Raw genomic sequence first — 14,385 nt, 5'->3', positions numbered from 1 at the left:
TACTGTCTCTGCGCTTCCTTAACGTATTATGTAACTTAGTGTTCGTGTTCAGTCAGGACTTTGTTGATAAAATTGTATATAATTCTAAGAGTTCCTACAGTCACTTTGATCATAATCGCTATATGCTGATGACTTCCTTCTCTGAACAGTTGACTTCGAAACCATCAAGCATTGCGTAATCTCATAAAAATCCCGAAGATTGCTTACCTCTATCGAGAACAAGACTTGGACATTCCACGCTCACAGAAAACATCCTGTGTGTGTTGTTGACAGTGGAGCCTTTCGCTTCTATAAATACCTGCTTCTTTGGGTACTAAGGTCAACGCAAGGGCATGGATAAGAAAGTGGAGCATATTCTGATTCTCTTCCCTTTTGCAGAGACCTCCATTCTTGGAGACTTCAATGTTCACCACTAGCTTTGGCTTTCCTCTCCCTTCACTGACCATCCAGGTGAACTAGCCTTTAACTTTGCCATCCTCCACAACCTAGAGCAATTGGTGTAACAACCCACTCTCATTCCTGACCGTTTTAGAGATACACTCAACATTCTTGATCTTTTCCTGCCATCTAATCCTCCTGTTTATCTTCTCCGTTGGGCTCCTCCGATCACAATCTCATATCTGTATCTTGTCCTAACGGTCCAATCCCTCCTCAGGATCCCCTTGAGCGGAGGTGCCTCTGACGTTTTACCTCTGCTAGTTGGGGGAACCTGAGGAGGTATTTTGCTGATTTTCCTTGGAATGACTACTGCTTCCGTGTTAGAGAGTCTCTATGTGCCGAGCGCATAACAGAGGTGATAATGTCTTTTTTCTCGACCTAAACCTTCCAAACCTTGGTTTAACACAGCCTGTTCTCTTGCTATACATGATAGAGAGGTGGCCCACAAAAGGTATTGAGCCTTCCATCACCAGACTTTCATGCGCTTTATATCTCTGCCCGGAACCATGCCAACTCTGTTCTTCAACTAGCCAAAAACTCCTTCATTAACAGAAAGTGTCAAAATCTTTCAAGATCTAACTCCCCTCATGACTTCTGGCGCCTAGCCAAAAACATCTTCAATAACTTTGCTTCTTCTTTCCCTCCCTTATTTTAACCAGATGGCACCACTGCAACCACATCTATCTCTTAAGCTGAATTCTTCGTTCAAACCTTTGCTAAAAACTCTACCTTGGACGAATCAGGGCTTGTTCCTCCCTCTCCTCCACCCTCTGACTACTTCATGCTACCTATGAAAAATCTTCGCAATTATGTTTTACATGCCCTCGCTGACCTAAACCCTCGGAAGGCTTATGGACCTGATGGGCTCACTCCTATTGTTCTCCGAAACTGCGCCTCCGTGCTTGCACCTTGCCTAGTCAAACTCTTTTAACTCTGTCTGTCAACATCTACCTTACCTTCTTACTGGAAGTTTGGCTACATTCAGCCTGTTCCTAAAAAGGATGACCGTTCTATTCCCTCAAACTACCGTCCTATTGCTTTAATTTCCTGCCTATCTATTTTTTTTTTTAAATCTATCCTCAACAGGAAGATTTTTTTAACATTTATCACTTCACCGGTATGGGTTCCGTCAAGGCCGCTCTACTGGTAGTCTTCTGGTTTTTCTTAATGAGTTTTGTTCATCCTCTTTTAGAGATTTTGGTGAAACTTTTGGTATTAGACACTCTCTTCCTATTATTCATCAATGATCTTCTAAACCAAACTTCTTGTCCTATCCACTATGCTGATGATACCACCCTGCACTTTTCCACGTCTTTTCGTAGACCTCCAACCCTTCAAAAAGTAAACAGTTCACGCAGGGAAGCCACAGAACACCTGACTTCTGATCTCTCTAAGATTTCTGATTGGGGCAGAGCAAACTTAGTATTATTTAATGCCTCAAAAACTTAATTCCTCCATCTGTCAATTCGACACAACCTTCCAGAAAAGTACCCTCTCTTCTTCAAAGACACTCAACTGTTCCTCTCCTCTACACTGAACATCATCGGTCTGTCCTTTACTTATAATCTAAACTGGAAACTTTACATCTCATCCCTAGCTAAAACAGCTTTTATGAAGTTAAGCGTTCTGAGGCGTCTCCTCCAATTTTTCTCATCCTTCCAGCTGATAACTTTGTACAGGAGCCTTATCTGCACATGTATGTAGTATGCTTTACATGTATGGGGGAGTTTCAATCATACCGCTTTTCTAGACAGGGTGGAATCAAAAGCTTTTCGCCTCATCAACTCCTCTCCTCTAACTGACTGTTTTCAAACTCTTTCTCATCGCCGCAGTGTTGCATCTCTTGCTATCTTCTACCGCTATTTTCGTGCTAACTGTTCTTCTGATCTTGCTAACTTCATGCCTCACCTCCTACCGCGGCCTCGCTGCACAAGACTTTCTTCTTTGTCTCACCCCTATCCTACTCCCTCCTACATGAAAAAAAAAAAAAAATGAAAAATAGGTAATATGAAGAGTAATCTAAAAGTACTTTCCCTTCCTTAACGATTGTTTATCAATAATTTGTTGTTTTCATTGTGGACGACATTTTCGGTGTGATTATTGTTGCTGTTGCCGCCCACAGCAGTATGGTGTGTTTCACCTATGGTGCAGCCAGCCAACCAGTCACTCCCGAGACACTAAGTACTCAAGTAGCCACTCCTGAGATACTATGCCTGGTGCATATACGAGTACGTATATCCGTGTGTGCCATAAAGGGTGACTCAAAGGGCTTTCTTTCGTCTCCTATTTTACCGTTTTATTTTTTTTCAGACACTGTCGCGTCCCATTACTCTTGGATGACGATTGCTCCTGCGTCGGCCTCCTCTCTGCTCCTGGCATGTTTGTGTGGTCCTTTACAGAGCCTCCCGACACCCTGCGTACTTTAGAAGGGTGAGAAAGACCACAGGTATTTCAAAACGTTCTCTTTATTACTATGAAACCAAAGAAGTGTTGCATCGCGCGAGCGTATGTGTGTGTGTGTGTGTGTGTGTGTGTGTGTGTGTGTGTGATATCAGGAACAGAGTCAAGGACCAGACGTAGGGTCTGGCCAGCAGACGTAGCCCTTCATCATGTGGCGTGGTTTAATAAAACTCCTGGAGCTCATCAAGGGAGCCAGCCCCGATCAAAATGGCCGCCAGCTTCTCCAGCTTTCCCACGCGGCCGCCGGCGGGCAGAACGGAGAGGTCAAAGCGGAAGAGGTTCCTCCTGACGTCGTGCTTGAAGCAATTAGAGATGCGCTGCTTCTTCTCGCACTTATCGAAGAACAAGAGGCGCTGCAGATTAGGCGGCAGAGGGTTCTTGGTCTTCTCCACGGGCAGGCACCCCTAGGGATAGGCAAGGAGAGGAAAGGAGTTAGTGTGGCACTGGCTGAAACTCGGTGAGATGTGCATACCAGATTTATCACTTCTACATAAAGAAGGACAACAGAAAAAAAACACATTATGAAACACGAATTGTAATACAAAAATGAAGGTGGAAAAGCCAAACGGCACGAATACCATCACAGAAACATCTCAGAAGTAAAGACAAGAAGAAATTCCCCAAGTTTTTATCGTTCTAAAGGCTACAATGTCTGTCCGGAGCTCTATGGCAGGAAGCACTTACGGAAAGCTGGTAGCAGATGTCGATGCCTTCCAGCAGATCCTGACGCAACACGGGGTCGATGGGGGAGTTGTAGTAGTCTCTCTGGATGGTGTCCAGGCGGAGGTTGAGGTTGTCGTCGATCTGAGGGAAGGACCAGTGAGGGAGGGTGACCACACCAGCAAACTTCGCCATCCGCCGCCCTCCCCCCCCTACACTACCTACATTCAGTGACCCCCTAACACACCCTAACTACTCCCGTTCAGCCCCAACACAGTTTCCCTACAACAGCTCAGCCTCCAACATATTCTTCTTACACCCACTCTGCCCCAACACACTCTCCCTGTACTCACTCAGCCCAATACATTCTTCCTACACCCGCACAGCCCCAACACACTCTGCCTATCCACTCTTGCTCCAAACACACTCTCCCTACATTCACTCAGGCCCCAACACACTCTTCCTACACCCACTCAGCCCCATCACACTCTCCTTCCACCCACTCAGCCCCAACACACTCTCCCTACATTCACTCAGGCCCCAACACACTCTCCCTACATCCACTCAGCCCCCAACACACTCAGCCCCCTAAACACTCTCCTTACATCCACTCACCCCGTCACTCTCTGTCCCCACACACACTCTCCTTGCACTGTTACCCCATTATTCGTTTTAATTCATCTTCATTTTTATAAAGCAGGATTTTTCACTTCAACGCTCTTTCACTTTTTTTTTCTTCATTTGTCTTTTCCTCTCATTTTCTCCCTCCTTAACACCTTCCCTTCCTCCATGGTTACACATTATCAAATATCTTTCCGGTCTGTGCCTACTCCTCCACTTGACATCATCACCAGAGAGAGCGAGCGAGAGAGAGAGAGAGAGAGAGAGAGAGAGAGAGAGAGAGAGAGAGAGAGAGAGAGAGAGAGAGAGAGAGAGAGAGAGAGAGAGAGAGAGAGAGAGAGAGAGAGAGAGAGAGAGAGAGAGATGGGGGGGGAGCAGTCCCAGGTGTGATGACCAAAGGAAGGAGGTGTTTAGAAAACCAGGTGAAGAAGGACGAGTTATTAATATCATCCACCTTCATCCGGGGCGTAGCATTCCACCTCCTTACCTCCACCTAAACATGAACCTCTATCTCGATCTCTTCTCTAATTTCAGATTCACGGCCACTTTCCATCTCCAATCTCCATTCCCTTCACTCTATGCACTACTTAAATCAGTCAATCTGTTCATCTTCAACTCTTCAAGTTAGCTAAGGTTAAGTTGGACTAGTTTAAGTTCGGTTAGTTTCGTGTCATGACTCCAACTCAATCTAAGATTAGCTCCCTTTCGTGGCAGTTCATTCCCAACCAAAAATGGAGAAAGTATCAGAGTAGGTAGGTAGGTAGGAAGGCTCCTCCCACCCACCCGCCATCAGTACAGTTATGTTGGCATGTCCCAGGAAATCATTAGTATTCATTTACTATTCTGCTTCATTTCTCACGTTAAATTAGTTAGCAAACATCCTCTCAAGTAACTGACCTACTTATGTTCGTTCTTTCTTTTGTGTTCCTTTGTGTACTCACCAAGTTAACAGTCCTCAGAACGCAGGTATAATTGCTGAGGGCGGCGTGGACCACTTCAATCAGCTCTAGCATGCTGTCACGGTCCAGGAACAGCTCGGGCTTATCGTGGGGCCTCGTCTGCCTCGTCTGGGTCAGAAGGGAGGAAGGACAGGGAGAGTCACTTGTTAGCTGGCTTGTAGGCTCATGCTGGTAGTGGTGATGGTGTACTGTGGTGATCATTTTGTTGTTGGTCATGGTGGTGAGTGAAGTGGTGGTGGCAGTGTTGCTGTTGGTGGCATTGTTGATGGTAATAAGGGTTTTGGTTGGAAATGAAATGACTGAGAGTGTGATGAGAGTAGTAGTAGTAGTAGTAGTAGTAGTAGTAGTAGTAGTAGTAGTAGTAGTAGTAGTAATAGTAGTAGTAGTAGTAGTAGTGGTGGTAGCAGTACGTAGTAGTGCGAAGTAGTAGAAATAACAGTAGCAATATAAACTAGTGGAGCAAAAAGAGATGGATAGGTGTGAAGGAAACAAATGAAAGAACTCACCTTGCGGGACTTCCCGAGCACGGGCTGCTGGTAGCCGATGGTGGGGTGCAGGTTGGTGGTGGGGAACACCGGGGGAGAGGGGTAACCGTAGCCAACCTGGGTATGCACGAGACCGGGCTGGGGAGGCAACGGGTATATAGGAGGAAACAAAATACGACGGAGAGAGAGAGAGAGAGAGAGAGAGAGAGAGAGAGAGAGAGAGAGAGAGAGAGAGAGAGAGAGAGAGAGAGAGAGAGAATGGAAGATGATGCAGTGATTGAAATTAAGGTGACAAAAGACGTGGCATGTGACTAAGAACATAAAAAAAATGAAGAGGATGCAAAAGAAGTAAGGAATCCACGGGGCAAGTAGGACAGAATCAGAGGAGGAACGGGTGGGCATGATGGACATTTAAGGATGGGATCACTTTATATGTTATATGTCAAGAAACACAGCACACTCACTTCATTTGTATTCAGCGTTTTCTATCAGTTTTTGTTGAGAATCTTTAGTCAGGTATTATAATGAGACTTTCAACAGATCACGGGACTTAAAATTGAGGGAAGACATAAACATCATGGAAGTGATTGTTTAGTGTCACTGGACTTCTGAACACGAGTATACTTACGGAGATAATGTTGTAGGTGTTTGTAGCGTGCTGCAGCCCCGGGATGAAGGTGGGCCGGTACCTGCACGCCTCCTTGGCATTCTCCAGGAGGGCCAGCTGACCGTAGTAAAGCTCCTCGCCGAAGCAGGTGGTCATGATCTGATGAAGGTAGTTAATTAGTTACGATAGTTGCTTACTTAGTTAGTTACTTAATTAGTAAATTTCCTGTTGAAAGAAATAAAAAAAGAAGATGAATAAAAAGATATGGGACAGCATCGTTAGATAGAAAGTTTCTTTTTTCTGAAGAGTTAGGATAATGCATGTGATGATAGTTGGCTCATATGTAGCATGAGAAAAGTTAAAGAGATGCAGAATGATGCAGATAACGGTGAAACAAAATGTTGCTGATCAGTGAAAAATATGTAAAAAGTAACTTCCATCTGGCAAAAATTGAGCCTTATTTATTTATTTATTTTCATTTTTAATAAGCAATGTGGTTAAGCCCGCATACTATCTAGCTCTTACTTTCCTTCACACTTCTCTTCACACTCACTTTCCATCATCAATACATCTTCTCCCGCACATTTTTCTATCCAACAAAGTTGAACCAGGAGTAATTATTACTGCATCTACGTTATTTTCTTCATTTTTGTAGCTTATTATACGTGTATGGTAGCTAGTTATCTGTCTTCACTTATAACCTCAACTGATATGAGTAATTATGGAAAGGAAGAAAAGATAGGCGGCTGTCACATTTACTCAGTTACCCCTCAATACGTTTTCTCTGATGCTGAACAGCCTTACAGGAAGTGTGGGAGGTTTTCCTTCAGCGTAGATATGAATCGTATTCTTAAACATCATGTCGCTTTCATTCTTACATTTAACAGGGTGCAGTGGAAGTTATTTAGGTTTTCAAGTGTATTATCGTAATTCTAATGATAGTTTAACAGGGATTCTGCATCATCAATAGGAAAAACACCCTTGAAAACCAGACTAATCATCTCTGTGGCCTTTCCCGTGATAAGAGAACGTTATTAGAGGTTCAGAGGGTTACTATTTTCTCTCTCCACCTCTTTCTCTTTCTCCGAAAATATTCCCTTATCCACAACTCTTTCTTTTCACAATATATACTCCTCCACGTCTCCATTTTTTCCTCTTTCCTTCTTTTCTTCATTCTGTGGAAGTAGATGCCCCAGGTTAATTATTGATCGCATTCAAGTTATGACAGTACCAAAATGACCAAAATGAACTAGATCCTTGCATCGAAACATCGAAGTGATAGCGTAACCCAGAATGAAAAGCCGTTTCCTTTGCCATGTATTTAAGAAGGAAGGACAAGAATGAATGAGAGTTTATATATGTATATAATTATGTTACATTCACTGTTTTTATGCCTAAGACCTTGACAGAATCTTTTTGTGCGGCAGACGAGAGAAACAGAAAAAGTGAGAGGGAAAAAAAAAGTGTTGCTGGTAGTAAGGAAATTTATACAATAGAAGGAAATGGTGAAAAAGGGAGAATGGGATGTTTTGTTATACGAGGAGGAGGAGGGGAGGAGGAAGATGAGGGGGAGGAGGAGGAGGAGGAGGAGGAGGAGGAGGAGAAGGAGGGGAGGAGGAAGATGAGGGGGAAGAGGAGGAGAAAGAGGAGGAGGAGGAGGTGTCGTTTTTTTTGAGGAAGGGAGGTGGTGTTTACTGACAAGGAAATTAAGACAGCGACTGAAGGAAAGAAAACCTGAAGAAAAGAATGAACAGAAGTATGTTGATAAAGGAGGAGGTGTAAGAGAAGGAAAAGGAGGAAAGGATCATAATTGACTAAGAGGTTATAGAGCAATTAGAAAAAAAAAAAGTAGAGGAGAAAAGGAAAATTATATACTTATGTTTTGTTATTTAGCGGTATATCGTATTGGGCTACAAATACGTCAATGTTGTATTATTCTACAAGATATACTATACTTATTAACATATAGTGTATAGTATATGTTAATGTATAGTAATGTTTATTTATTTGTTTATTTATTTATTTGTCCACTATTGCGTATTATTATTTTTTTGTTTGTTTTATTTATCATCATTATTTTTTTCTATTTATTTATTTATCTATTTCTTCATGTATCTATTTTTTTTTTTTAAGGTGAAAGCATGAAATGATCCAAAATACAGGCCCTTATCTATTAATACAGTACCTTCTGAATGGCGTATTTCTCAAAGAACTCCTCTTGAGCCACGGTCGCGGCCACCAACACGGACAATAGCACAGCGCCGCGCAGCATCCTGGAGGGAAAGGGGCAAAGAAGGGAAGTAAGAAGCATGTTGACTTAGAGATTAATTTAACCCATCAGCACAAGAACCGCTGGACAAAATCTTTACAAACACCTATATGAAGAAGAGAGGGTTAAAAGAATTTATTTATTTATTTTTTTTATTTTTTTATTTTATTATTTTTTTTCAATGTCTAGATAGTCTAATGTTCACATGTGGCTGTTGAACAAGGAAAAACTATATCATGGTGGTTTGTGAGTGACGAATGATGTGCGAAATGGCCAACAACAGCGTTATATGGCGCCGCGAGACAGACCAAGTGATGCAAAAAAACTAAGGAAAGAAAAAAAAAAAAAGCAAGAAAAGAAAAAAGAAAAGAAAACGTTTAACAATCGCCTAGAAAAAAATAAAGAATGAAGGTCTCTCTCTCTCTCTCTCTCTCTCTCTCTCTCTCTCTCTCTCTCTCTCTCTCTCTCTCTCTCTCTCTTTCTGCTGACCACTCTGTGACGTTTGTATGGCGGCCTCATCACCCACTCATGCGGCACCACACTCACGCATCACCACTCATCATTACTCATCACTAACCTTCAAGTAACACACACTGGCACCACACACCACACATCACCTCTATACTGATACCACACACCACACATCGCCTCTCTCTACTAATGCCACACACCACATATCAAATCTCTATACTGACACATCACACCACTCTTTCCTATTAAAATTATACATAATTCTCCTATACTAACATCACATACAACCTTTCTACACTGATATCGCATTGGATTTCTCTATACTGATGCCTCTCTCTGTTATACTGACACTATACAGCCTCTACACACACCACCTCGCCAGACTCAGGACTAACCTTTCAATCTCCCAAGAATGCATCATATGTATTCCTGCGATTACAAAACCAAGATGTCCTTCCAAACTTCCTATCTCATTTCAGAAGTAAAGATGAAGATATAAGAAATATTTATGTGTTGAGATATTGTGTAATTTGTGTTCTGCCACGCGTAGGCCTAATGGCTTCCTGCAGCTCCCTTCAGGTATGTTCTTGTGTCACGTGATGGTGTTGGTTTTGTGTTTAAGGTTTATGTTTGTTTGTGTTTGGATGAAGTATTTGTGTTAAATTTGAGTATTTTGTTTTCCATGTCACGTGTAGGCTTACTGTCTTTTTTGTAGCTTTCCTTATGTTTTTATGTTTATGTTGTGTTTTTATGTTTATATTATGAGGTCTGTGCTTGAAGTTTGTGTTTAAGACTTCTGTTTTTATGTATTTACGTGAGCTGTTTATGTAAAGTTTGTGTATTTTGTTTTTTGACTCATATACGTAGGCCTAATATATATATATATATATATATATATATATATATATATATATATATATATATATATATATATATATATATATATATATATATATATATATATATATATACATATATATATATATATATATATATATATATACATAGTTTCCCTTATGTTTATTAGTCGTTAGGTCTTTGTTCAAGGAGTGTGTATAATGTTTATATTCGTATGCGTCTGTTTGAGGCTTCTTTTTACCTGTAAGCGTTAGTTGAGTGACTCCTTTAGGCGAGGGAGGGAGGGAGGGACTGAGTGACGAGCAGAGGAGGGTGTCTCTTTTATAGATGGTCGTGACGAGAAGACACAAGTCACACCCCAACTGTTTATCCTTGGTACGCCACACCTCCTCCCCTCTTGCTTCCCCCTCGTCTCTCTCTCTCTCTCTCTCTCTCTCTCTCTCTCTCTCTCTCTCTCTCTCTCTCTCTCTCTCTCTCTCTCTCTCGTCATGACGTTGTATTATGCAATGCTATTATTAATATCAAACTCTTTTACATTTGTTCACCGTTATCACTTTTCCTTTATTTCACACTTAATTATTTTTATTTACGGGTATGTTTTGTCCTATCTCTCTGTTTTACTGATGCAATTTCAAGCTATTTTGCCACACTACTCTCTCTCTCTCTCTCTCTCTCTCTCTCTCTCTCTCTCTCTCTCTCTCTCTCTCTCTCTCTCTCTCCCCTCATCCCCAAACCGGTGATGTGATCTGCTGAGTCATCGTGTTCTGCGTTATACGAATATTACGCCTGATAGACTCTGTGTGTGTGTGTGTGTGTGTGTGTGTGTCAATGAAAAGAAGAAAAAATCACTGTTTCGTGTAGGTACGTAAAAGTCAGCACGGAAACAAAACAAAAAAACATGTTACCTTCTTTTTTATCCAAACATATATTCGAATTTAGTATGAGGTAATTCACTTGAAATAAACGCACACTAGAAATGAAAATTACCTCGTGTATCTGTGTGTGTATATATATATATATATATATATATATATATATATATATATATATATATATATATATATATATATATATATATATATATATATATATATATATATATATATATATATATATATATATATATATATATATATATATATATATATTTAGATAGTGAGGTTAGGCTACGCTATTTCGGATTCCTTTCATTTAGTTTTTTATTGATTATATATATATATATATATATATATATATATATATATATATATATATATATATATATATATATATATATATATATATATATATATATATATATATATATATATATATATATATATATATATATATATATATATATATATATATATATATATATATATATATGATTTATGTATTTTCATGACTATTTTCTTTATTTACTTTCTTTTTCATTTGTTCGTCCTTGTCCCGGTGTCTGTGGTTCACCTAAGGCAGGCAGCATTCCCTGCACTGAGGCGCCGAGTCCACACACTGAATGGTGCCTTGGACGGCTGTAATGTTTGGGGTACTCTCAGTGGTTTACATTCTTTTGGTCTTCTGCTGCTGCTTTTGTTTGCATTCCTGACTAAAATATACAAAACTACGCTCACTTACAGCAGTAATGATATATATACAAACATTAATCACATGACATTACCTATACTATAAGAAATCTGCCTTGTGTAGGCCAACTTGTCTTTTGCAATCTCTTTATGTCTCCTTATTTCCTTATGTTCGTAGGTTATGTTTTAAGAGAGGGGGAGACGAATCAATAATTTCCGCTGTAAGACTGAGACGAACACGCGTGATTCTGAAACACTGCATAAAAGACGGAAGGGAAAAGAGAGAGTTTCGCCAGTAAGAGTGAGAGGAAACGGACGTGATTCTGAAGTACGGCACATTCCAGTCTGTAATCACGCCTGGCACATAATAAGGAAGTTCATCAAGAGTACTGTGCCTACCTTAATTATCATTTCCCTGTGACCTTCATGCGACTGGCTGGAGTGAGAGTGAGCGAAGGCCACACACACACACACACACACACACACACACACACACGTATGCCAAGAATTTAAATTTTGTTTCTATTTCCATAAAGTGATGTTTTGATACGCTAGTGATGATGATAATAGTGGTGGTGGTGGTGGTGGTGGTGGTAGCAGTGGTGGTGATGGTACTTATGGTAGTGGCATTTGGTGTTGTTAGTGATGTTGGTTAATGATAAGGTTAATATCAATGGTTGTGAATGGTGGTAACAGCCGAAATGATGATGGTGGTAGGGTAATGATTGTGGTGGTAAGAGTAGTGATAATGACAGTTATGAATTAATTGAGATAATGGTGGTTATAGTGATGTTATTCTAATTGATGGCAGTGATGGTAGTAATGGTGGTGGTGGTAATATTAATGGTGATGGTGATGGTAGCAATGCCGATGGTGATGGTGTTGGTATTGGTTATGGTGATGACAATGATAGTCGTATAAGTGGTGGTAATGGAGGCCCGGGCGTGTCCCTCCCCATTACCCTTCGCTCGTAGTAGTGGTAGTGGTGGTGGTGGCAATGGTGATTGTAACGGTTATAGTAATGGTGGTGGAAATGGCGTTCTGGACGTGTCCCTGCCATTACCCTTCTGTAGTGGTGGTGATGATGGCAGTGCTGGTTATGGTAATATTGGTGGTGAAGGTCATGGTGGCAATGGTTATGGTAATGGTGGGGATAATGGCGGTCCAGTCCCTCTATTACCCTTCTGTCCTCCGCTGGAACCAAATTGCAACCTTCGCAACTGACGAAAAATTTGTGTAATAAGGAGTTGTGTTCTACTTCCTAGGCTGAGGAGGGGGGGGGGGTTTGGGAGTTGAGGAGTGGTTTGGTAGAGGTAGGAGTTGAGATATTGTCACTTAAACTCCCTCACTTTCCTCATATTTCTCACTCTTCATTCGTATGACTCTTGAATTCTCACTCATACCTATCTCACTCTTTTCTTTTATTTATTCTTTTCCTCATTCGTACATTCTCTCATTCGTCATTCATGCTCTCCTCATCTTCTTCATACTTCCTATACTCTTCACTCATATAACTCCTGAATTATCACTCATACTTAGCTTTCTCTTTAATGATACTTATTCATAATGATTCTTCATTCATACATTCTCTCATTCCTCACTCATAATTGCTCTAGTCTACTCTTCCATGGTACTTCTTCATCTTCCTCATACTCTCAAGTCTCCTCTCGTATTCCTGAAATCCTCACTCATATCTACCTCCGTCCCTCTTTCCGCATTAACCTATTGCTCATTCGCACTTTTCTACTCCATTCCTCATTCATTCTTGCTCTAGTCCCCTCCTCACTTATGCTTCTTCATCCCCCCCACCTCTTCATTATGCCCATCTTTGCATTCTTGGCGAAAGAGGTAGCCCTCTCTCTCTCTCTCTCTCTCTCTCTCTCTCTCTCTCTCTCTCTCTCTCTCTCTCTCTCTCTCTCTCTCTCTCTCTCTCTCTCTCTCTCGTAACCTTTTTTTGGTGCAATATAGTAAAAGCAGTTTCTATTTTAATATCCTTCTCCCATGCACTCCTCTTTTTCTTCTTCCTCTTTTTCCTCCTCCTCCTCCTCCTCCTCCTCCTCCTCCTCCTCCTCCTCCTCCTCCTGTTCCTCTTCCTCCTACTCTTCCTCTTTCATCAATATCATCAATATATGTACATTAATGATGCTGATGAAGGAGTCAATTGCAAAACAAGTAAATTCGTAGACGCCACCAAAATAACAAGTAAAGTAATGCCAACGTCACAGTGGCAGGAAATACGGTGTGACCTCAATAAACCTGCAAGCTGGGCAGAAAAATGGCAGATGCAACTTAATGTAGAAAAGTATAAATTTCTCTATATCGAGAGTAACAACGTTCACGCGAGATATGTAATGAATAATATGCCGCTGTCAAGAGCTAAAAAAGAAAAAAGGATCTCGGTGTTGTAGTGTCAAAAATCTAAAACTGAGACAACGGAAAAAGTAAAGACAATAAATCAATTAATAGAGTTCATTGGAAGAATCTTTGAATTTAAATCAGAAAGTTATACTTCCACTATGTAACTCACTCGTGCTCCCTCATCTAGAATACCGTGTGCAGTTCTGGTCACCGTATTGCAAAAAAGACATGGATAAACTAAAAATGATACAGCGGCGAGTTATTGAAATGATTCCAAGATTAGGTAATAAATTGTATGAGGAAAGACTGGAAGAACTAACTAATCCTATTTAGCCTAATGAAACACAGGATAAGAGGAGACCTAACTGAAATATTCAAAATTTTAAAGAATATAGCAACCTTAACGATAATAAATGTTTCATCATTGATCATTCTAACCTGCCAAGAAATAATGGTTGCAATAAAAACCCAAACGTTTTAGTTCCCTCGAGGCGAAGCATTTATTTCTTTACTCGCGTCGTAAATATCTGTGGAATAAACTTCTTTCAGAAATCGTAAACAGTAATTAAATTGAATCATTTAAAAATGAAATAGACAAATACTTAGAAGCTGATCCCTAACAAGCTCTCTTCTT

General features: G+C 40.6%; 1 protein-coding gene across 1 annotated transcript; it reads right to left on the bottom strand.

Annotated features, from left to right (window-relative positions):
* Positions 1 to 2,891: 2,891 nt before the first annotated feature.
* LOC135101823 (uncharacterized) lies at positions 2,892 to 10,136 on the bottom strand. Its single transcript, XM_064006115.1, has 7 exons — positions 10,070 to 10,136; positions 8,416 to 8,503; positions 6,252 to 6,389; positions 5,645 to 5,761; positions 5,121 to 5,246; positions 3,583 to 3,702; positions 2,892 to 3,302 (listed from the first exon to the last, which is right to left on the bottom strand). Exons 2-7 carry the CDS (start codon positions 8,500 to 8,502, stop codon positions 3,060 to 3,062), a joined length of 831 nt encoding a protein of 276 aa, XP_063862185.1. The 5' UTR covers position 8,503; positions 10,070 to 10,136; the 3' UTR covers positions 2,892 to 3,059.
* Positions 10,137 to 14,385: the final 4,249 nt, after the last annotated feature.

Source organism: Scylla paramamosain, chromosome 7 (genome assembly GCF_035594125.1).
Source record: "Scylla paramamosain isolate STU-SP2022 chromosome 7, ASM3559412v1, whole genome shotgun sequence".
Lineage (NCBI taxonomy): Eukaryota > Metazoa > Arthropoda > Malacostraca > Decapoda > Portunidae > Scylla > Scylla paramamosain.
Note: the sequence above shows the minus strand (reverse complement) of the source record. Positions and strands in the feature narration are given on the sequence as shown.